Here is a 26999-nt window from a genome sequence, read left to right as displayed (position 1 = left end):
ATCATTTCTACATTTAATTTCATTTCATTTTAAATCACAGATACATGTACATGTTATTGTGTCCAATCCCTGTCCCTGCTGTCTTCTTGGAACTACTATGGCAGATTTGTGAAACACATGAACTTTCAGCTCATATGCTGATAATTTTAGTCATTATATTTATGAATAGTTTGTACTCATCCAAACTGCTTCAGTGCATCTTTTACTCTGAAATAAAACAAGTACATGTATAATTATAATGATTTCTACTGATAAAACTTGAAATGATGTAATGTTTTAGTCTTCAAACACCAGAAACTATATTCTAATGTTCATTAGATATTAATTTTTTAAATGTTTTTTTTGAAATATTTTAATGATGTTGAAACTTAAACATTACTGAGCCAGTACTGTCATAAAACAAATGTACTATAACAAGAATGTGTCGATAGTACATGGATGCTCAACACGCACAATCATTTTCTATGTTTAGTGAAACTTGAAAAAGGGGTCAAAACTATCATTTTGGCATTAAAATTAAAAGGATCATATCATAGGGAACATGTGTACTAAGTTTCAAGTTGATTGGACTTCAACTTCATATAAAATCAAATTGATGGAAATCACTCATGGAAAGATTGGAAGAGTAGTTTGAATAATTTCATGACAAAAAAGGAACATTAATAAAGCACTAATGCTGAAAAATGGTTTGTTATAATTAAAAGTTGTAAAAATCTAACTAACTGTTTCAAGCAAATTACTGATAAAAAAATAAATATAAATATAAATTGTTTATTAATTACAGATGAGTATTGGAAATTATCAGGTAAATTTTCGACCTCACTTGAATACCTTTTATATATTCATATTTATATTTAGTTTTCAATTTTTTTTTAAGATCTTGTTAATCCTTAATTAATCATGCTTTTATCTTTCTGACATAATTTGCAGAATAATTTTATGTAGTGTAGATCAAAAGTAATAGTCAATGAATAAATCTATCATCTCTATATATCAAACATCTAATATATACATTTAAGTATTCAATTATGAGTTCAAATATTTGTGTATTGAGATGTATATTGAAGGGTCTGTATAATTATGTAAGACTGGGGTTGATTCTGAACAATTATGTAAGACTGAGTAATGTGGTAAATTTCATTGGCAGTTTAGGAGGTGGGACATTGTAATTAAAAGTCCACCTTGTCCCAGATTGTTTAGTGATAATGACAGTTGTCAATCATACTAGTATTGTATCAATACTCAATTACTTTATCAAAATGATTAAAAAAAAGCCTGCACATCAACACACTTTAATGACATACATTCTTGAATGAACTTTAAAAATATACCATTTTTCACAGTTTATATGTGTATCATATGCACATACATGAGAACTATAGAGAACTATATTTCAGTGAGAATACATGTCAACAGTCTTCACGACAAACTTTTAAATCTACAGGCCCGGAGCTCAATTTTTAAAATTTTTTAGTTAGTTTCTGTTGGCCTGTAGATATGATTTTTACAGGCCCGAGAGCAATTTGACTAGCCTGGGCTGCCACCAGCGTGAAGACTGTGTCATTTAGTAGCTAACCTGTCATGTTGTTAGGGAGGCCAGTGCCTAAAGAAAGATTTAGAACAAGTTCCAATCTTTCCAAAAATTGACCAAATACTTTAACCTGAAGCAGGACAGACAAACGAATGAACATTAATGGATTAACGGAAACACTGACCAAAAAAAGGTAATGCCTCCCAGCTGTTTTGCTTGAGCATCTGAGATTTCCATAACTAATAAATCACAAATTGCCTTTACATTGTCACATTATAATACTACTTCTCATCTTGACAAGGTTTGTGACAAATGTAAGACATTAAGAGAAGATACTACTGGATTAAATAAATACTTTTATTACATTGGTTGCAATGAATTACATTGATTTCCCAGTTAAATAAAAACCGATAATTTTACCTGTGAAATAAACGACGTTATTTCACTCTCTGACGTCATACAACAATAGGCGTTGTCAAGATGTCGAAAACGGCGGATCAAAACAAATTGTGAATGCGTAGAAAAAAGAAATTGTTCCTTACATGTTTTACATTAATTTCTTTAAAAAAGCCACTTGCCAATGTAATAAAAAGAATAACTAATTAAAGAATTCAAATAGAGAAAAATATTCAACTCGTGACCGAACAACATTGATAATTAACTCATGCGCTATGCGCATTCGTGAATTAATGTGTTGTTCGGTCACTCGTTGAATATTTTTCTCTTTTTGAATTCTTCAATTAGTTATTCTATAAATATACAACTGACACAAATATTCTTTTTTGAACTACTGTGAAAGTACTTTAATTCGTGGGTATCAATTTTCGTTGTTTGAGCAACATTTACATGTTCCTGGGTTTTTAAGTTCGTGGATTTTAGTTTTCTAGAAAAAAATTGAAAGCATTTAAGACATTAGAAATGAAGGTTACAAATTGTCTGGATTGAAGGGAATTGCAAAGTAAATTAACATTGACCCATGTAAAACATAGTGATCACACTTATTAATCCGAGATAGAGTGCTTAACAGATTAAAGACCATCAAAGGTGTTAATTAGGCCATAAACATGTTACCTAAAGAAAAATGCTATAAATGTTTCTTGAATGGTAAAACAATTCTTATAAAAAGCAAGTCCAGCATGAAAATAAAATTTCATTATTATTTCCCAATACATATATGATTCATGAGGTCATAAAATGAACACTTTATCATAGCATATCAATACCGCAAATCTGACTATCATCGATCACAAATATTTTTTATGATAATATCAAAAGTTTTACAGTTTAGGTTTTTAAAGATTAAATGGGTATAATCCTGCCTGCAGTTTTAGTTCATGGTGTGTTTGCCCTGTGACTACTATTATAGTAATCACAGATTTGGCAATATTCAATATATTCTCTAGATCATATCAGTAGTCAAACCTACATGTACATGGGTATCTTTCCATGTCTTGATTTGGACAACGATTGTTTTATTTCATTGGACACTTAAATTCGTGGATAAAGGTCATCCAAGAAAACCACGAAAATTGGTTCCCCACGAATAAAAGTACTTTCACAGTATATAAAAAATCCTTAAAAACATTATATTAAAGAAAGAAAATATCATTTGGTAGTTTTTAGAGAAAGAGATAGCAAATAAACACCAATCTCATATGCAGTACTATCAGGCAATGTACTGTTTTAAAACTTGCCTGTCAAATAAAATAGCATCACTTGAACTCAACAGCTGTTGTAATATTTTCTGTACGCCCATTTCTCTCAATTTTGCCTGGCGTTTATAGGCACCTATAATGAAATAAAAAAAGTATTTATCAAGTAAACTATGTATTTATCATGATAAACCATTTTTCCCCCTTTCTGTTAAAAATAAAAATTTGGCAAGCAAAACAAATATAAATTTTACCAAAACTATTTCCAGAAACTTTTTCTTTCCAAACAAGCTAGATAATACATATTGATAAATAAGAATATAATATATACTTATTTATTTACGATTGAAAATTAAATATTTACAATATAGTATAGAGATGAATTGTAATGTATTATTTATTTATGTGCTACTTTGACATATAAATGGGATTTTTTTTTTAGATATTTACTTAAAACTTCAATTTTTTTTTTAAACATTTCTAGACATGCTTAGTTAAAAGTTAAACATCGCAAAAAATACAATTTACGTTAGCAACCTCATAACCTCCCCTGTTACTGTATGATATACCATAAGAAATAACAATTTATCAACCCATGGTTAAAATTTCAAATTTTAACTGCAAACAGCTTACCTTCCTCTTCATTCCAGACTAGATTAGATATACATGTTGTAGCAGCAATTTGTAATTTCACATTTGTATGCATCTAAAATATTAAGAAATAATTAATCAAGTCTTTTGAAAAAAAAAAGAATAATTAACAACTACAGCTTATTGTATTATATTGCTAGTAGTAATGATCATTTTTACTGTTGCAAACAAGAATGCATATGTTGTTAAGTTTTAAAGTATACACCCACTGTTAATTCAAAGTATCAGCCTGAAAGATGAAAAAAATGCTTACACCTGACATCTTATTACTGTCAGATAAGCTGACTATGTATGAAGTCATTCTGTTCAGTAGTATTTGAATAAAAACTCTTTGCTTAAACACCAGAAATGGCATTAAATACATGTATTAAAATTAGGAACAAAATCAATGTAATGCTAAGACATCAAAGACAAAACTGAATATCAATAATATTAAAAATTGTTTCTAACCGTCCTCAAACTACCCACCTCTCTTATGGAAAAAATATATATGATACAATCAATATTACAGATATGCCAATACATCCATTGGCGGATCCAGGGGGGGGTTGTTCTGGGGGTTCGAAACCCCCTTTTCTTTGGCTGATCAATGCATTTGAATGGGGACAAATAGTTGGAACACCCCCTTTATCCTGGGTTGGGAACCCCCCATTTTTAAAATGCTGGATCCGCCCCTGACATCAATATACCAATACTTACCATGTATGTCATTAATTTTTTCAGCACATCTTCATTCTCCATTATATAACCTTTAGAATCATCACCATCAGCAACATTGGTTAATATACACAATGTCTGTAAGTATAAAAATTACCAACATACACAATTGTCACCTCCTTACAAAGGTACATAACAAAAGTGGACACACAGACAGAAATATTGAGCTAATTTAACTGATTATGACTAAGTTTTATAAATTAAGTCAGGTCAAAATATATTTCATCATATCTGTCCCTTCAATTGATTTTGAATTTTACAAAATTCTGCATTTAGTCTATATAAAGAATCTAAAGATTGTTGAACATTCAAATTCATAGTTCACCTGTACCCACAAAATCCACAAATATAATTGTATAACATGAAAAATAAAATGCTCTGCAGAGCGCAGCTTGAAACGACTGCAGAGGTCAAACCCTGAACAGTTGGGGCAAGTATGGACACAACATTCAAGCTTGATACCAGGGCTTCCAAAACGGTCATATATTCCGGTCATTTGTATAATGTCCGGTAAAAGTCCGGGTGGGCAAAGCATGATACGGTCATATACTTTTTAGTTTTCAAGGCTTTTTCTGTCATTTTAACCAAGGATTTGTATTGTATTCTTACTATACAAATCCTTGTTTTAACATAATTCACGATCTTTTTGACCCAACCTTTTGCATTTAACATCAACACATTTCCGGTCATAAAAGTGACATGATGATTAATTACTATCAAAACAACCCCTACTTCAATACTTTCTAATTTTAATCAAGGCTAATTAGTAGTTGAGCAGCTGAAATCTACCTGTTCAGGTGATAGGTGAACTATTTCCAGTACCGGACATCATATAAATTGATCAGTCTATTCACAATTATTTTCTTACATTCCAGCGGTTTGTATCTAATTGATTTAGTCCAAAAGATTAGAATTATAAGAAATTAGTTTATCAACATAATTTGATGAAAAATTAAAAAAGGTTTTAAATGAAAAATCGTCAGAACTACGTTGTATGAACTAGAACATGTGTGAACATGTGTGTGCATGTGCACAGGTGGGAAATTTAATTATGCATCCTACATTTCTTCAAAAATGCTAAAATTATCATTGATACCTGTATCTAAAGTTCATTTCAATTATTTTGTTGAAAAAATAACGTGGAAAGAGCTTCTTCACTCAGTCGTGCTTTGTAAACGTACACAGATTTTACGTATCCGTTTATGGTCCATGTTTTACCATTGTCAAGTCAACATCCGGTTAGAAAAATATGATTTTAAAAACGAAAGTAAAGTTTTTGACAATGTCATTTTGCACAAATAAAGAGTCTTAGGCAGATATAAGTTTCTGACACAGAATGAATGTGGTCTAAGAACTTAAAAATTTTAAATTGGACATTTACCTATTATGGTCCAATATCCAAAATCTAAATACATGGTTAGATTCAGCATATCAATGAACCCCAAGAATTCAATTTTTGATGAAATCAAACAAAGTTTAATTTCCTCAATTTGGAAACGAGACCAAAAATTAAAAATCTAAATACACGGTTAGATTCACCATATCAAAAAACCTAAATAATTCAATTTTTGATGAAATCAAACAAAGTTTAATTTTGGACCCTTTTAAAAACAAAATCCAAAAACTTTGAATACACGGTTAGATTCAGCATGTTAAAGAACCCCAAGAATTCAAGAAAAAAAAAACATTGAAATTGGTTAAGAAATTAGCAATTTATACAAAGTATTAGAAAAGTATTGTTTTTGGCCCATTTACGGCCCCTTATTCCTAAACCGTTAAGGCCATAACCCATAAAAAAATCAATCCCAACCTTTCTTTTTTGGTATGAATTATGAAACATTGTGGTTCAATTTCAGAAAGGTCCATACTCTAACACACAAGTTATTGTCTGGAAATTAGAAAAATGCTTATTTGGACACCTGTTTAGGCCATTTATTCCTAAACTGTTTGGACCATAACCCCCCAAATCAATCACAACCTTCCTTTTGTGGTTTCAAACCTTATGTTTAATTTCATACAGATCCAGTCACTTAAACTAAAGTTATTGTTTTTGTAAAGGCTTTTGGTCTGCCCCTGTTAGTACTCACTTGTTCCTTAATATCAGCTGAATGATCTCCTTCCAATATAAAGACAACTGCCTGCATAATCTGTGTACCATACACACTCATTATACTGTCTATATGCTGTCAGTAGAAAAGAAGTTTATGTATATAATTAGTAGATTTAACAAGATATCTTGATAGTATAAAAAAATACTATCTTACAAAAAAAGAGAGAAATATGTTTGAATGAGCAGAGCAAGTTGCATTTCAACACAACCAAAATGGCTTCATGCCATAAGTAACAACTTAATTACATATATATGTATAATAATAGTTGGAAAACTTTCATTTTTTTCTTGTAACATGCATCTGTATTTCAAAAACAGATTACTGTCTTATGAAGAAAAAAACAGCTGTCCAACTATATCTACAATCAAGGTACAGACTCAGAAAAATGCATAATTATTTCTTGCACTTATTCATCCCATTCAAGAACTATTGCCAATTAATTATGTTACCAGAATTTAAAATTCTACTTATACAAATGTAATTCATTCAGTTCTCACCCTTTTGTATTTATGGTTTGCTAAAGGCATGCTATAAAGTATATGCTACATAGTTTAAGATTTACATCTGTGCGTCTGAACTATTTTCTTCTAAATACATACTGCTTTCCAGTATGTTCCTATTTTTTTTGGCCATGTGTTGAAGTCATAAACTTTGCTCAGTGCTTGGAGCACAAAAATCATGCTCGAAACATGAAATCCAGCATTTTGATTGGTTAATTTTTTAGTACGAGTACGAAAAACTGACTCGAAAGGTTTATGGTGGTGCTACATCTTATAATGTCCATTCAAATTAATTTGAACAAAATTCCACTCAAACTCAGGGTCTATTTTTTTGCTCTCTGTTGAAGGCCTCACTGTGAATTTAAAATGGAGATCAGCCATAAAATCACTGTTCTTTTGCTTTTTGTGTGTTTATTTGCTGTGTATGTACTGATTCTGTGTCATGGATAGATACACCAAATATTTTGTTTTTCCATTACACTCAAAACTTTTGAATTTATATTAAATATGTGACAAAAAAAATCACTTACTGGTTTGCCTGATAATAAATTACGAATAAGACCTAATGTCTTCATCAGAATGTTTGGATCTGGATCTGACAAAAGCTTGAATAATTGTTCTGTTCCAATGGCCTCAATAATCTGTGACTTGACTTTTAATTCTGATTGAAAAGCCATATTCTACAAAAAAATCTAGAGTAAAACTTATAATAATTCTTGAATTTATAGTGTTATTCAATTTTATTGATAGGTTACTATTCTGTGAGAAATATCTAAATCTACTTGTGACTTTATCTTGTAAATATTGGCTGTACTTGTAGCCATTCTATACTTACTGTTTATTTTCATAATCCAACAGATTTGTTTGGGTTATAGAAAAAAACATAAAAAAATAAACCATCAGCTTCATTGTATATCTTTTTTTATAACTGGGGTAGTTAAAATGTAATATAAGAAATCTTAATCAAATTTTATACATTGCATAAGGATTGATATGATATATTTGATAAATTTGAAAAATTAGAACATTTGTATTGCTATAATGGTAGATTATATCACATGCACTAATTTAGGATCCATCAACAGTAGCAGATGTACAATTGATAAATCTTCAGTAATTTATATAAATAAACAAATTCCATGATATACATAAAATCATTAGGAGATATGAATTTAAAGACTTTACCATTAACCCCCAAATTCCATTTAGTCTTAGTTCAGATTCATTTCTTCCTGTCAGCGTTACCAGAATGCCAATTGCTCCAGTATCCAAAATTGCCTAAAATAAAAATCACAATAAAATTCTCAATTCGACATTAAAGCCAATAGGAAAGGTAATGTGTAGAAATATCTGAAACTCACAAGACTGATACACATTTGCAAATGTGAAAGAAAAAAATATGATAAAAGAGTATATCAAAAGACATTATTCCTCAAAAATGATAAACTCAAAATAGTAGATATGTTAGATTAAAAATCATTACCATACATCTTCCGAAATATGAATCAAAAACAAAATTATTATCCTTATGAAAATTAATCACCTTTCTTGGGGTATTTACTTCCCTCCCAGGGGAAAATTCCAACAGAAGATTACATAATGTTGATGATGTAATCACTAACAAATTTTCTGGTCCATTCTGTATCATCTGTAAAAAAAAAAGAAGAGAAAACCTTTTCTGTTAAGGTAGATTAAACTTCAAGAAGAATTGGCATATGCTAAAATATGTTGATGAGCATGTAAAGCTGTCACTGGTACCACAAAATTAGTATGCAACGAATATTCATGAATCTACAGTACTTTCTCAAAATCTTTTCATATCTAGGCAATTTTTTTTCTATTATTATATTACTGATTTCGTCCTTCATCATCAAGTATCTGCATTCTTGTCCAATAACAGTTGAATGATATGAGTTGCCAAAACATGATATACAGCAATATGAATATTCATAAGCACTACCTACATTCATTAATGGCTTCCAAACCACATGATCTTGGAAGGTTGTTCTTAGTTGTTGTACAGATCTGGAGAGACCAATATGAATATTCATAAGCACTACCTACATTTATTAATGGCTTCCAAACCACATGATCTTGGAAGGTTGTCCTTAGTTGTACAGATCTGGAGAGACCAATATGAATATTCATAAGCACTACCTACATTCATTAATGGCTTCCAAACCACATGATCTTGGAAGGTTGTCCTTAGTTGTTGTACAGATCTGGAGAGACTATGGAGACACCTAACAGCTGCTGCTTTTACTTTGATGTCCTCACTGTTCATTCCTGATATAATGTGATCCATCAAATTCTCTGTTTCAATTATCTATAATAACAAACAAATTCAAATTAAATGTTCAACTGAAAAGGTAAATGTTGATAAGAATTAAATGATCACCAAGCTAGGGAAATTGAGCGATATCTAATGCCTTAGGATAACTGACTTACCTATGAAAAGCTTATGAAAAAGTTTATGTTCCATCCATTTTCAGTACATTTCCCCAAGGCTTTTTTTAATGTTTTTTTTTTTAAAGTTCCTGATCCTGTAGCCTGAATCTTATGTTTGTGTTTATCATTTAGAGTCTTCAACAATTGACAATGTATAAATATTATCTAATGTATCTTGTTGTTGATGATGTAGTATAAAATAACTATCAAAGCTTATAGATCTAATTATATATAGTTAATATTAGTCTCTTTTCAAGTATTAAAACTAGTATAACCAATACCAGTAATTATTTTAATTACAGATTTTTATTGAAATTATAATTTTGTCAATATTTGCAAAAAAACAATTAAAAGTGTGACTATTAATCATTGTGATGTTCATACCTCTGCATTTTACAATATATATGTGAGGAGCAATAAGCTTTAAAATAATTTGATTCTGACAAACCTTTTTCCGTATATCTTCATCATTAGCACCAAGGGAGGCAAATGCCCTGAAAGCTGCTTGCTTCAATTCATTGCTCCAATTAATATCCTAAAATTTAAGATTTCAAAGCAATTAATATAGCTTTATACTTGATGCTGAGGTATTATATGAAACTACATATTACATTATTTCAGGAACGATTCAATACATGCTACATATCATTGAGATTTTTTTCCCCTTTGCACCAAAGTAAAAGTGTTTTCTTTATGTTTTCAAAAGAAAATCAAATATTAAAAGTTTGATAGTAATGTCTTCCTGATGAAGTCCTATTTAAATGACATCTGTACTATTACCTGCAGTCAGGTTTAGATCTTATACCCTGCATATCCCTAATATTATAATAACTATGTTCCTACAAACTTTTTTATGGCTATTTTGTGCATTTTTCCTTTGATCTATTTTTGATCTATTTTTTATATCATGCTACTCACTTGAGATGGAAAATTATCGCTAGAAACTAAGGAGGCACGTTGCGTTGCTAATGAAATTGACAATATCGTCATAGGTAAAATAGCGATAAACAGATTATCATTGGTCATCTCAACTCTGCTGCTCTTCTCGCTTTCGCTGTACCCGCTTAAGTGAAAATCAGAGAGATGTTGAGATGATCAACGATAATCTATAAATAAAGATTTTCTCCGTTTATTTCCCATTCAGCAAGGAATATATGCATATGGATACCACAATTAATTTCTCGATATTCATTGAATGAATTAAAATAAAAAAAAATATGCCTACCTTTTTGTGTGTAGTTCTAGAATTAAATTGTTGCACATCCGTATACCTAAGATATTCTGCCAGAGTTTTAATAATGTGGTCAGAGATTGCTGCTATACCCTGTAGTTCTGGGTCTTCTTCAATAAGATAGGCTAATGTTTCTGCTCCTTCTACATTCTCTTCTAACGTTCTGTCCTTCTTACACATCCTTATCACTGTTGGCAAGGCCTGAACAAAAAAGGCAAAGAAATAATGGATTATACCTTAATTTAGGAATCTGTTACATTTTACTTAAGATTTTGCCACAATTAAACTTTTGATGTCATAAAACAATCATTAATACTAAGAAATGTCAGATATTTTATACTCTGCCATAAATTTGTGTGATGTTCAAAATGGCAGACACTGCTATGGTATTTTGTGAACTCAAAATTTTTAAAAGCAATTTCATAACATAAAAGAAAAGAAAGAGAAATATTGTTTTATTATCGGACCACAGATAAATTATCACGTTGTGATTGGTTAAACGCCGTCACGTGGTGACCCCTTATGAGACTGTAGGGGGTTAGTAAGTTTCATAGGGGGTTCATGACGCATTACTGGTGATGTCATCTATTGCTGTTGTTGTGTTTCATTGTTTATTTTTCAACAAAACGCAGCAGAAAAAGTCCAGCGTCCGATAAATTCGTTATACGGTTAACTACTGACCCCCTATGGATTTTACTAACCCTTTATGGATCCGTATGGGGTCAGTAGCGAACCATATAACTTATATTATTTTATAGTATTTCTACATTTGCTTGTGTGAAAATAAAATGTTCAGATGCTAAAATAAAATCATGAGGAATTCAATTATTCAATCCAGCAAGTTTGGGGGAAAATTTCTTGCATAATAGAAAAACAAAGAATATGGGGTATATTTTATCAAATTTATACAAGATTTATTCTGAATTACCTTAAACATAATAACATTACTAGATGGTTGTAGTGCCCCTCCTCTACAGAGGTATGTCAGACACCTTGCTGCTGCCATCTGCATTTCTGAAGTCTTATCTCTAGCCAGCAACTTCACAAGTAATGATGGAATAGATTCACCATTGTAGGTTGCTGCAACACAAACAAAACCAAGATATACAAAACTTTAATGATGATGATGGATGAACAATTATGATGAATGCTGATGGTCCATGGGAAAACATGAAATGGCAGATTATTATCATTAGAATATACTATTGTATAACAATGACACTTTTAGTGAGCTTTTTGTATTGTTAGAGCCATATTAACTTACACATGTACTTACTTTATAGAAATAGATTTTGTCTATTTCCATTGATTAGGCCCTGCATCTGTAATAACATTTTTATGACAGCAAATTGTCAATGTTGCCTGTATGGTATGGCGAAGAGGATTTACATTTTTTGAGATATTGAAATAATTATAATTTCAATAAAATAACTATAAGTTTTTAAAGAATTACAAGTAAAATAATAATCTAATATGAATTTGATACCTGTAGCAGTTGCCTTTGCAACTTCTTCATTCTGGTAACATAACACAGCTATTGACTTTAGTGTAGGCATTTGTACCTGTAAAATAACAAAACTAATCATTTGTCAATATATATAGCCACCAATAAAATTAGTTTGCAGTTATGAAATCAACCAATCAAAACTTGGACCTACCTTAAATAAAGGGCTGCGCTTTAGCGCATGATACGCCTGTTGCTCTTTTAACTTGTCTTTTATGCTTTAAATGAATTTATATGATCAACTATAAATATATATACAAATCAAAAGGGACGTTACATTAATATATTCACCAAAGTTTCATAAAATCCCCCTTTTTTAAGTATAAAAATTCATTACTTAAGAAAACGTAAAATCTAAAATTTATAAAAATGGAAAGGGAGCTTACATCAATAGATATAATCAATTCACCAAAGTTTCATGGACATTGGTGAAAGCCTTTTTGAGTTATTGTCCGAAGTGTTGAAAGTCTCCCTTTTTTTTATGAATAAAGCCCCATAAATACAAAACTTAAAATCTGAAATTTATAAAAATTGAAAGGGAGCTTACATCAATAGACATAAACAATTCACCAAAGTTTCATGGACATTGGTGAAAGTCTTTTCGAGTTATTGTCCCAAGTGTTGAAAATCCCCCCTTTTTTTATGAATAAAGCCCCATAAATCCAAAACTTAAAATCTGAAATTTAAAAAAATTGAAAGGGAGCTTACATCAATAGATATAAACAATTCACCAAAGTTTCATGGACATTGGTGAAAGCCTTTTTGAGTTATTGTCTGAAGTGTTGAAAATCCCCCCTTTTTTTTATGAATAAAGCCCCATAAATCCAAAACGTAAAATCTGAAATTTATAAAAATTGAAAGGGAGCTTACATCAATAGATATAAACAATTCACCAAAGTTTCATGGACATTGGTGAAAGCCTTTTTGAGTTATTGTCCGAAGTGTTGAAAATCCCCCTTTTTTTATGAATAAAGCCCCATAAATCCAAAACTTAAAATCTGAAATTTAAAAAAATTGAAAGGGAGCTTACATCAATAGATATAAACAATTCACCAAAGTTTCATGGACATTGGTGAAAGCCTTTTTGAGTTATTGTCCGAAGTGTTGAAAATCCTCCCTTTTTTATGAATAAAGCCCCATAAATCCAAAACTTAAAATCTGAAATTAAAAAAAAACGAAAGGGAGCTTACGTCAATAGATATAAACAATTCACTCAAGTTTCATGGAAATTGGTGAAAGCGTTTTTGAGTTATTGTCCGAAGTGTGGACGACGGACAACGGTATACCATAATACGCCCCGTCTAAAAGACGACGGGCGTATAAAAACTGAAAAAACCTATAAGAAATATTCAAATACAAAAACTATCAAATATTCTTCAGAGTTACTACAAACAATTTATATATACTTAAAATTTGTAAAAGTCAAATAAAGAAAAGTCATTTTACATTCTGAGATGTGCCCTTTTGCATCTAAGCTGTTTTTACTGTCTAAAAGGTTTCAACCAGGGGCGGATCCAGGAATTTATTAGGGGTGGTCACCTTTTGAAATCTTAAATTAAAATTCATTTTTTTTTTTATAGGTATCATGAAAATAGTTAGAACTATAGAAGACAAAAGTTACACATTATTTATAAAATTGATTCCAATTTCATTTTTCTTGGATGCCTGCGTGCAAACATGTCAACTATAACATCAAGTTCTAACTCTAAATTGTAATACACATGCATCAGTGCAAGTCCATTTAGTCGGTCCTGGTCCATTGTTGCACGTAAAAATGTTTTCAGTAACCCGAGCTCACTATTCGAACGCTCACATTCACAACTTGTTACACTCATTGTGCAAACAATTTTGAGAATTGCATATACATTGAGATAATCAAGTTTGTTTCATTTTTTAATGGTTTCAGATTTCAAAACAGTTCTGTTTGCTTTTATACGTTCATTCATTGCTTTATCAATAAATGTTTGAATATCAGTAGTCCTTTGCTCAATGTTGTCAAGAAAAAGTTGAGCTTTTGCTCTAGCTTCAGTATGACTTTTTTTTACATGATTTCTCATCACGGCCGAAATGATCGTTAAGTCTTGTACTTGCATGTGCCATATCTGTTAGTGGTTTGCATGATAATGTTCCCAAACTATCAACCCCAAACAGAGCACAGTACATGCAGTAAGCTCCTTCTTGGAAGGTGAGTTCACTAGCCCATCATAGCGATTTAGCCAATTCAGCTGAAACAGTCTGTTCTTTCCTGCATATTTTTTTATAGGAAAGTTATAGTTTATTCCAGGTTGGAAATGATTTCTTATCAAATTAAATTTCTCTTCGTTTGTTAATTTACGTGTTGATTGTTTTACAAAACCAATGTCATTTGTACTTGTATGTAAGTCGGGGGTTGTTTCTTTAATCTGATCACTTTTATTCATATCAATGCTAGGTCCATTACAAGTCGTTGGTACTTCAGAGGGGGCTGATTTGTGGCGTTTCCTGAAGGAACGAGGGTATAAGTTACTAAAAAATTGGAATGAACGAAACTTTTAGACAAACAGATGATGGAACAGGGGTATTCATTCAATATAGAATATTTATGTGACTTTAAAACTTTAAAATTATTTTTGAATTTTGGCATCACAGTAAAAAAATATTATTGGTCGAGAAAAGTTATTATACAAACTTTAAAAATTTAGATAAACGTAATGTAAAAAAAGTATAAATTACCTGCTAAAAACATCTAAGATTGAGGATTGTCTCTTCATTTTTACACCTTAACATCAAAGAAATCGACCAAGTAATTAGCGATTGTTGATTACATGTTCATTGTATACCTGTCAAGGTACATGTATTTAGCCTTAAGGTAAGTAATGACAACTTTATGACTGGTGATTACGATAGACAAATTGATTTGATAGACGAATTTATTTTTTAAAATGTTCAAGGTGCACCATTTTTTGGTACATGGTGCACCATTTTTGCAAATCCAGGGGGTGGTCACCGGCACCGGGTGACCAACCCCTGGATCCGCCTCTGTCAACTGTATTAGATAGAAATAACCCCTAAAAAACTTCAGCTCCAGAAGGTTCCATATATATGGACAGAATTTTGGGGAATTATTATAGTTTTTATGGGTTGAATAAGCAAAAAATACATAACCAAAAATAATTAGCTATAGATAATTTTATAAGCAAGGGTGCTTTGTAAGTTAAATAAATATTCACAGACATTATACTTAAATCAATTATAAGGGGCACTATACGAGATATATAAAATATATGAAATATGATCTTTTTTTGGGGTTCAATTATTAATGAAATAGTGAAATAATATATTGGTTTTAGCAGCCAGTATGGTTCAATTTTGTCAAAGTAAGTTGAGAAACATTGATGATGAAGTATTCACTTGCAAGAAAGTTATGTTACCTCATTGAATCCGTATTCATGTGAACTTCAATTTAACCCCTTAGCTAGAGTTGGAACCACATGCATTGTGTGTATTCAATTATTTAAATGAAAAGAATGTCAACATTGAAAGTGAAACAAAGGTAAATCATTTGATTGACTGATTCCATCCACAACCAGATGCTACGCAGGGTGCAGCCTTATACCACCGCAGAGGTTGAATCCTGAACAGTTGGTGACACAACATTCAAGCTTGATACAGCTCTGAATTTGGATTGTGATTAAATAGTTGACACAGCAAAGGTTTCTGACACAGATTGAATGTGGTCTAATGAACTTAAAAAAAATTTTTTTTGCTTTTGTACAATACACTTTGCTGTTGAATATTAATCCCTTCAAAAAAAAAATATTTGAAGAAAAATTCTTTTTAATTTCTGAAATCTGAAATGAGTAAAATTTTACCCCACCCATTTTTTTTAACCTCCCCTGTTTCCTTATTCCAAAAATAATCTCAATTCAAATTTCTAATGGAGTTGGCAACAAAAACTACTCATTCAAATACATCATGAAATATTAAAATATAAAATGACATACAGTCATGGTTAAAATTAATATTAAATAACAGTAACTTCTAAAAATAAATGAACAGCTACACATCTCAAGACAATCATCATTTCTTCATATATCATTTCAAGCAGTGTAAAGGAGGTAATCAAGTAATCAAACATATATATATAAGTGTTCTTTAAATTTTAATTGGATTACCTCCCCTACACTGCTTTTAAATTGTCTAAATTGTCCTTAAACCAGAAAAAACTTTGTTTTTCCCCTATTTGCTTAATTATTTGAGCCATAACCCCTCATAACTATCCCTTTGTAGTATGGAAATTTGTTATATAATTTCAGAGAGATTTGTGCACTTAAACAAAAGTTATTGACTGAAAACTACAAAAATGCTTCTTTGGCACCCTTTTTGACCGTTCACTTGTTGAAACCCCCTTTGTGAGCAAGAACCCCAAAACTCAATTCCAGGCTTTTCTTTCTAGTAAGAAACCTTGAAGTATAATGTCAGAGAGATCCATACACTTAAACACAAGTTATTGTCTGAAAACTAGAAAAATCTTTTTGGCCCTTTTTTGGTCCTTAATCTCTTAATATTCAGGGATATTAACCCCAAACTGAATCCAAGTCTTCCCTTCATTATATTGAACCTTGTGGTACAATGTCAGAGAGATCCATACAGTTATACATACGCTATTGTCCCGAAACTACAAAAATGCTTGTTTTTTGCCCATTTTTGGCCCTTAATTCCTAGACTGTTTGCCCCATAACCCTTAAAATAAATCCTAACCTTTTACTTAAAGGTATTGAACATTGAGGTACAAGTTCAGAGCAATTGAAATACTTATACAGAACTCGAAATATTCGAATGCAAATGCGTAAAGCAATCAAAAATAAATCAAGTCATATCGTTTATAATGCATTGCAGATCTTTTTAAATGTCCAGGTAGTCATATTCAGACATTATACCGTAAAATAGGACACACTAACTTTGGCTGATATGCACTTCAAGTTGCCATACAATCAAATATATTGCACGAGCTCGAGATCTTTTTATTGTATTGCAAAACTTTAAAATTAAATGCATGAGTTTCAAGGCGTGTTTGATAGATATGCAAACTTTAGTAACGTCTTGGACATATTTGTGTGATACATCTGAAATATATAGTTCATTAAATTTAAGTTGAAAAAAAGATAGACTTGTAATACTACATGCAAGATATGTTGTGTGATATTTAAAAGAGTATATTTTGATGGCCTATAGCGCTGTTTTCTTAAACTGTTGAGACCATAACCCCCAAAATCAATCCCAAACTTCCTTTTGTGGTTATAATCATTGTGTTTAAATTTTATTGATTTCTATTCACTGATACTTAAGTTATTATCCAGAAACCATCCGTCTTCGGACGACGCCAACAACGATGCCGCTGACAACAACGTGATCATGGTGATACCAATATACGACCAAATTTTTTTTAAATTTTTACGGTCATATAAACATTCATTCTATGATATAAAACTTAACAAACCTAGAAAAGTCTGTTATCAATTTGTAACTATATTCATGTTTATATCGCTTATATGGCAATCAGAGTTATTCAGAGGTAAACTCCACAGTTAATTACATGGTGTCTAAAATTTAAAATACACAGGAAACAAGAGAAGACTTCAAGTGCAATAAATACAATGTAGTACTATTTTTCTATATTACAAATGAGTATATTAAAAAACAAGAATGTATCCAAAGTACATGGATGCCCAACTCGCACTATCATTTCCCATGTTCAATGGACTGAATTTGAGTAAAAAATCTAATTTGGCATTAAAATTAGAAAGATCATACCATAGGGAACATGTGAACTAAGTTTCAAATTGATTGGACTTCAACTTCATCAAAAAATACCTTGACCAAAAACTTTAACCTGAAACTCCAACTTTCATTTTCTATGTTCAGTGGACCGTGAAATTGGGGTCAAAAGTCTAATTTGGCTTTAAAATTAGAAAGATCATATCATAAGCAACAATTGTACTAAGTTTCAAGTTGATTGGACTTCAGCTTCATCAAAAACTACCTTGACCAAAAACTTCAACCTGAAGCGGGACGAACGGACGGACTAACAGACAGACGCACAGACCAGAAAACATAATGCCCCTCTACTATTGTATGTTGGGCATAAAAAAAGTATCTATCAAATAATTTTTTCATCAATATAATTTTTGTGGAACGAATTGGTTTTTTCAGCTAAACTTGGTAAGAAACCTCATTTTGGCGTTAATATTGATTCACTTATAGGGTCTTTGCAACGGAACTAAACACATTTATTATTAATAAACCAGTTGTTGGCATGACACGAGTTATGTTCTTCTCATATATGTTATGATGGTATGATACTAAACCCCTCACGGGGAGGATTGTGCCTGATATTCATATGATGAAGACATAATTTTTCAATCGTTTAATTGAGGTCCGGAGCTGGCATGTCAGTTAACTGCTAGTAGTCTGATCATCCCACAAACATGTTTAATCCCGCCGCATTTTTGCGCCTGTCCCAAGTCAGGAAGCCTCTGTGTACAATTTGGAGTTTAGTATGGTGTTCATTATCACTGAACCAGTATATATTTGTTTAGGGGCCAGCTGTAGGACGCCTCCGGGTGCGAGAATTTCTCTTTGCATTGAAGACCTGTTGGTGACCTTCTGCTGTTGTCTGCTCTATGGTTGGGTTGTTGTCTCTTTGGCACATTCCCCATTTCCATTCTCAATTTTATCATACTGGTATGTCAACTTACTTTGTAAATGGTTGAAGTGAGTAGAGGTGCAAGGGTAGCTAAAGCTCCATTCATACATAACTTCTCTTGATGTTCTTTTGTCTGAAAATTAAACATAAATTTGGTTGAGGACTTACCGACTTATTAAATAGTATTTTTAAAATTTAAAATAAATATCTGTTAAGCTGTGATCTTCATGCTTGACAATTTTGTCGACTACTGTGATTTTTAAACTGTATTTACATTCTAACAATACTTCAGAAAGACTGCAGTTAGTAAAAGACATAAGCTGACTCTAAAGGGTCAAAAGATTTTGTTTCATTGAAATTAATTTGAAAACAAATATAAATGTAAATGTGTTATCAAACACACATTCCTTTACAACCTTTATCCATTCATTATTTTAAGAAGAGAAACTTTCTTATTAATTTTATTATTCAGAAGAATAGATCATTATCTGATACTTGTAAAATTCTTATAACTTTTTCATTATCATTTCATTTCTAACTGATCATATCACTTAAATATACAACAGCACATACTAAAAAAGTTTGAGTGACATAATTTGAGCAAAAGCTACTACCCTTTTGTTGACAAGTTGGAGGACTAAGTGTACACATCCCTACATAAATCAGCCAAATTCAACATGTTATAATAAACTGACCACTGAACTAAATAAAAAGAGGTTTTCTGAACAATTTTTATTTCTTTTATCCTTGCATAATTCACCATAATAAGCAAATAAGGATTTCTTATTAGACATGTGTGTATCACAAATTTCAATTTGATAAGTAAAACACAAAAATCAACCCTTCAAAATATTAGCCAAGGGAAATAACTCACATACAAAAACTTATCTATATTATATGTTATCTACAAACAAGCCAAGGTCTGCATGAATCAATGCATTGCCAAAATATCTTCAAATGTACTAACAGAACCTGAAATATATCTTCACTTTCATATCTGAAACATTTATGCATTTGCAATAAATAAAAGAACTTTTGACAAATAGAATTATCTCCCTTTTTAAGCACTTTTAAGTTTGGAAGTAATGATCCAGATGTGAAATACTTACATTACAACATCTGGAGAACAATGTAGTTATGCATTCCTGTGTACATAGTGACTTTGATATTATGTTGATCATGTGTGGAATTACTGTCTTATTCTGGAAAAAAACAAAGAATAATTTTTACTGTATTCTTTTGAGCAATTAGAAAAATCATATCAGTCCTATGTTACTATACAAACTAAATGTATTGTCTTTAATAATATGTAAAGAAAGAAAATGGCTGCATTATATAACTTTTTGTAGATAACCTCCACCAGAAGAGCTCAGTGTCAGAAGATGTGTTAATGATACACATTTTTTTTTAATCTTTTCCATTCTCACTTCTCTATAATAGTAGAACTACAGTCATACATGCACTGGTAATAGTTATCAAAGGTACCAGGATTATAATTTAGTACGCCAGACTCGCGTTTAGTCTACATAACACTCATCAGTGACGCTCATATCAAAATATTTATAAAGCCAAACAAGTACAAAGTTGAAGAGCATTGAAATAAGATTCAACCTCAGTAAAAAAATAACTTGACCTTATACAAGAGAGGTGACCTTTAAATTGAGGTATAAAATGAACATCTATTACTACAGGGGAACAAGAAGAGATTTTTTTTCTTACATAATGACAATCTACTAAGATCGCTCAATAAGAAAGAACAAAACAGAAGTTATGTTTCCATGTCATGAATTAAAAAAATTGAAATCTGAAAGGATCTAAACATACTTACTTCATAAATAAGATGGACAGGTGGATCATTCATCAAGAATATAGTTTTCAAACATCTCAAACAAGCTTCAACAAATTTTATATTATTGTTGGTAATTCCTATAAAAAAAATTAAAGACAAAAATTACAATTAAAGATGGCTGCATTGTAAAATAAAATCACTCATTACATAATTTTAAGGTCTGTCATTATACAGGACATAATTCTTGGCACATAATTTGACAAAAGTCACTGATAATGGAAACAATTTTCACACACATATTATTTTAAAAATAATATCATAAATCACCCACACTTTTGGGTGTGGTTTGTAATTCTCAGTATCTAGATTTTTCTGCTGTGTTTTGTATACTATTTAGGAGATAACTTTATTGTATTTCAAGCTCCGACGGCATCAATTGGGGATTTGATGGTCGCAAATTAAGTTTTCTGGCGACGCATTAGCGGAGACAGTTAACAGTTATTTGCGACCATCAAATCCCCAATTGATGCTGTTGGAGCTTAAAATACAATATTGTTATCTCCATTCTAATGAAACTGACTGAAAACAATGTGTATTTTAAATTTATCATATGCCGTCAATTGATGCCATGTAAATTAGTGATGTTATCCAATCAAAATGAACGTTACAAATGTGTTGCATTAGAATGTTTGTCTTTTTAATTTAGATGATTTTAACTTTTTGTCATGGAGTTGTCAGGTTGTTTAACTTTTTGTCATGGATTTGTCAGGTTGTTTTCCACCTATGAGTTTGAAAATCCCTTTGGTATCATTATCACTTCTTTTTGAAATTCTGTTGTTACAAAAATAAAATCTACTTTCTCACCAAAATCTGTGCCCTTCAGATCACCAGCAAGGCAATTATTGTCTGTGCTTTCATAAAAAAAATATGATATCTTTTTAAATAAAAAGAGCAAGGGACCAGCATGTTTACTAGCACTGCTTTCTTTCTCTCAGGTACAATGAGTTTCTATCCTTTGTTTGTAAGATCCCTTTACCATGATCAGTCAGGGGACTTACTTAAATGAGTGATTTTCTAAATCACTGATTCAAGTAACATTATTTCCATAAATGTTGAAAGTAAGAGTTGTCTTTCTTTAATAATCACCTATTTAAGTAGTACAAAATAATCACTTGAAGAAGTGATTTAATTTTTCTGTAGCTTTAAATACAGAATACTAATAATCCAGGGACTAATTATGTTTCTAAACTTATCAGAACCAACATCTGTGTTGTCTAGGATGACCAGGTCATTTCAGGTGATGACCTTGTACTGAATCTAGGATAATGACATAAAAATCACTTGTTTAAGTATCATACTTCAATTTCCTTCCCAAAAATCACTTCTTTAAGTATCATTATTTTAATAACCCCCACTAATTTCAACACCCCCGAACATTGAAATTTTTATCGCGAACAGTAGAATTTTATTACATAACCTGAAAGATGAAACCTTGAACTTTACAGGAAAAATACTCCCAATGCTGGGGAAAATCTGTGAAGAAAGTATCAGTTCATTATATAAAGCCATTATTATAGCATTTTTTCAACTAAAATAGAATTTGCAGCTAAATGATAGTTATGCAGGTATAAACATTGATACTTAAAAGAAGCAGAAAATTCTTTTTTTTTCAATTTTAATAATGAAAAGATATTTTTTAAACCTATGTGTTTAAAATTTTGGTAAAACTACAAAATCACAATTTGTGACAAAACTTCAATTTGCTACCCAAATAAGTGATTTAAAAATCACTTATTTCAGTAAGTACCCTGACTGATGATGACATGATAAAAAACTAAACTTTTTTCTAACACAAAAATTGAAAATTCACATTTTCTTACCCATTAATAATACATTAACAGATCCTGCATTGACTAACGTTTGTAGTTCCTCTTCTGACCCTTTTGCAAGACTTCCTAATACTATGGCTGCTTCTGTTCTCAGTTCTATTGGAATACCATCATCTATCATCCATTGTAGCAACCTGATAATAATATGACATAATATGTATTCCACTTTTGGTTCAGAATGAGATAATCATTTCAAAAGCTGGTAAAACAATTCAAATACTTTAAAAACAAGAATGTGTCCATAGAACACGAATGACCCATTCACACTTTCTTTTTCTATGTTCAGTGGACCGTGAAAATGGGGTAAAATCTGTGATTTGGCATTAAAATTAGAAAGATCATATCATAGGGAACATGTATACAAAGTTTCAATGTGATTTGACTTCAACAACATCAAAAACTACCTCAACCAAAAACTTTAACCTGAAGCCTGAAGACAGACAGACAAACGAACGAATGGATAAATGACTAGAAAACATAATGCCCATAAATGGGGCATAAAAAAAATAAAAAATCAAATATTTTCAAATTTTATTCAATCTACATTTTTGGAACTTTCATTTATTTTATAATTCCAGGGGTTGTCTCTAATTTGTTGAATCATTTGTAAGAGTTGTTCTCCTAGCATTCAAAATTTTGGGGACACTGAATTTATTATGATAGGAAAGTGATTTATATTTTAGATTACTTAGTGATTCAACCATAGAACAATTTCAAGTAAACCTGAACTTTATGTTGAAAGTCTTGATAAGATATAAGGTTTTGAAAATATGACTTACCTAGGTATAACAGTGTTTTCCTTTTTTCACTAAGGGAACGTGGGTGTTTTAAAAAAATCACTTGCAACCGGGTGGTTTTTTTTTAAATGTCCACCCGTTTTTTTTTTAATTTACTGTGGGTGCATGTGGGGGTCACAAAAATAAAGATTAGTATAATATTCACATTTAATGGAGTTGAACAAACATAAATAGACGTAGTCATATTAATTGTCAAATATTCTTTGATTTGATTTTTTTCAACAATTGATCTCTTTTCTCTCTTCTTTCATTTACAATTTTATGTCCTGTTTCTTGCTTTTGTGCCGTATTTTTGGCCCATAGAACAGTAGTATCCTTCCTCTGTGACTATAAGCCATTTGAAGTCTTGCTCATATTTGTCTTCACTTGCGTGTCTTTTCCGTTGTTTGGTTGATTTTTGTTCAATTTCCACAACTTCAACATTACTATCAATTTATAATAATTCCCTGTTGGACGGCTAAATAAGGTTTTGAAAATATGACTTACCTAGGTATAATTCCCTGTTGGACGGCTAAATAAGGTTTTGAAAATATGACTTACCTAGGTATAATTCCCTGTTGGACGGCTAAATAAGGTTTTGAAAATATGACTTACCTAGGTATAATTCCCTGTTGGACGGCTAAATAAGGTTTTGAAAATATGACTTACCTAGGTATAATTCCCTGTTGGACGGCTAAATAAGGTTTTGAAAATATGACTTACCTAGGTATAATTCCCTGTTGGACAGCTAAATTCTTGTGTTTATTGTTGCCAATCACAGAGTTCTTTACATGTCTGTTGAAAAAAGGCAAAAAAATATAATGAAAACATAATAATTCTTGCAGTTGTTAAATACAGTTTCTGATTGAAAAAAAAAATCTGTTTGTCCCCTCCACAATTAAAATATCTTTTTGACATACACCAGGTACAATTATAAAAAAATCAGATGTTGAAAGGCTATTTAACAATGTTTAACATACTGACATAATAATAAATTCCTATTTTGTGACATATCATGATCAGTTTAGTTTTAACTATATTCTGTTCATCCACAATGGGGCATAAAGCTACCACAATAAAACATATTTTGTGATCAATATCAATGTATAAATTACCTCAGCTTCAAAACATTTGCATCAAAGGTGTTTATATTCTAATTGGGAATGTCATGAATGTGGGTAAGTGGTAAATAAACACACAGCTACATGTATCACATTATACTCACACAATTGATTCCATCCATTTATCTTGTTCGTCTGCCAGAATGATATTCACACATTCCCATCCAGAATCTACTTCCTACAACAAATTCAATTTATTTATTTGGACAGTGTTTGTAGTTCTAGTTTGCTTACACCAGTTTGTTTAAGGCTAAGTTATCCTGCAGTGATTGTAATTACGGTATTAAAACATTCTAAAAAATATTAAATTGCACCATCTAAAAAGCTTGATTTTGTGATGAATCAATCTTGTAAGAAATTCAGGTTATCAGAAGTTACTAATTAGAACATGATTTATTGCCCTTTATCTTATTGAAGGCACTTTTGTATTTTTTTTTTCAAAACATGATTTTTTTTATTGTAATTTATATCCCATATGAAAGCTACAGTTTGTACATGGATGTACATTAATGGATTATGATTCTGTGCAGTAATTTAATTTGTCATGATTTATATATATTATAAAATTATGTGACATTGGGTACACACTGAAGAAATCATCAAACATGTCAAATGATTTTATCTTCGAATCCAGTATTTAATTTTATAGAGATATATAAAGCAATGATACGAACAAACATATGTCCCTCCAGCGGCAAAGGGGTAAATAAGTATAGAGTATAACATGCCTTTTTCCATATTGGCCTTGAAGCTTTAGCCGAGGGCCGATATAGGTCGAGGGATGATACCAGGACCAATATGGAAAAGGCATGTTATAATCTATTTATCACATACTTAAGTTCTGCAGAAAAGAGAGAAAAAAAATTCAATTATAACAATTTAACGAAACACAATAGGTAAAATCTTACAAATTTTATCATAAAAGTGTCGTTAAGAATGCAATGACGTCACATTATTTAGAACCAGGGCACAATAACCAATAACCTCTTTTTTGCCCCAGGTTATTTTGAGGTTATTACATATATGCAAAACCAAACGTATTCGTAACAAATATGTGATAATGATGTATACATAGACTTCAAAACAACGATGTCAAAATTAATACATGTTGTAAGCTGGCACTAAATGACAGGCCTACCAGAAATAACAACAAAGAGGCATTTAGAATTCCCTCATGCAAAACAAGTGTATAGAAGGGTCATTTTATACTAAAAAGATCAGTGGAACACCTTATGTGCCTTAACCTTCTTTCATGGCTTTACATGCTGACATTAAATTAATAAATATGTTTAATCTAAATGACATATTTTTACTTGCAACATCATGAACATGTAACGTAACGGTACCCAAATTGCAACTAGTACCCAAATTGCACCTATTTAGCACAAATAGCTGCAGAAATCTTACAAGATTTCCTAGAGACTAAACAATTTGTATTTTTATGATTTGATACTATGCACGTCTTTCAACATAGTAAACATATTTAGATATACACAAAACGTTTACAGTATTTATCATCAGATGAAGTGTTTACTGAAAAAGAAAAATGTACCGAAACATCGTTATGCGACGTCATCAAAACGTCATCTTTTAATAATTAGCAAATACAATACATGTATGTTTCAAGTATCCATTTCTGAAAAAATGAAAAGTAAGCATGGACAAATATCCAATTGTTCAAAATATTTGAAAAAATTAAACAAAAGCTCTGTTATTCGACTTTTGACGATGCGAATTTAAGCATGGATGTAATTTGGGTACTCCTCATTACAGAATCATTGATGGTTTGAAGGTTAGTTCAGACCAATTTTTCTATGATTCCATATGGATTGAAAATCAAATTGATGTACCTATATAATAAAGAAGGATACGGCTACAAAAGGAACTCAAAATTGAAATTTTTGTCTTGATGATAAAAAAATGTAGTTGAAAAAACTGTCAAAATAGGTGCAATTTGGGTACCGTCACGTTACATGTACAGGTGCAAATATGATTTTTTCTCATTTTTGTTTAAATATTAATTTGTTTGCTCACTCCAAACTTGTAGCAGAATAGTCAACCAGTTGCACTTATACCAGAAGAACAGATGTGCATTTGGCTACACCACCGTTGACTGTAATCAATTATATTTTATCAAATTTATGTATCAATAAATACTGGTTTTTTTTCAACAGAAAACAATATTTTTATAGTGCACTCATTTGATTTCTGAAAGATCAGCGAAGAGTATGTTGGTTTTTAATCGTTTATTCAGTTATAAATAGATAAATAAAGGTCATGACAGAAGTATACCATAGCTGTTTGAATCATTCTGTTATGTTTTCAGCAAAATCAAAACAGTTTAGCTATGATCGGCTGAACTCGATTTATTGTGACCGGCGAAATCCTTCGTAA

At 30.9% G+C, this 26999-nt stretch overlaps 1 protein-coding gene across 1 annotated transcript; it reads right to left on the bottom strand.

The window, feature by feature from the left end:
• On the bottom strand, positions 1–26999 carry LOC143063746 (armadillo repeat-containing protein 8-like). Its single transcript, XM_076236111.1, has 20 exons — positions 26898–26999; positions 24710–24783; positions 24208–24279; positions 22700–22842; positions 20859–20956; positions 20140–20232; positions 19083–19163; positions 12328–12403; positions 11770–11921; positions 10836–11042; positions 10059–10145; positions 9324–9488; positions 8706–8810; positions 8348–8440; positions 7693–7842; positions 6639–6734; positions 4534–4629; positions 3817–3889; positions 3226–3319; positions 1–207 (listed from the first exon to the last, which is right to left on the bottom strand). Exons 1-20 carry the CDS (start codon positions 26913–26915, stop codon positions 177–179), a joined length of 2004 nt encoding a protein of 667 aa, XP_076092226.1. The 5' UTR covers positions 26916–26999; the 3' UTR covers positions 1–176.

This window comes from Mytilus galloprovincialis, chromosome 2 (genome assembly GCF_965363235.1).
Source record: "Mytilus galloprovincialis chromosome 2, xbMytGall1.hap1.1, whole genome shotgun sequence".
In the NCBI taxonomy this organism is placed as follows: Eukaryota; Metazoa; Mollusca; class Bivalvia; order Mytilida; family Mytilidae; genus Mytilus; species Mytilus galloprovincialis.
Note: the sequence above shows the minus strand (reverse complement) of the source record. Positions and strands in the feature narration are given on the sequence as shown.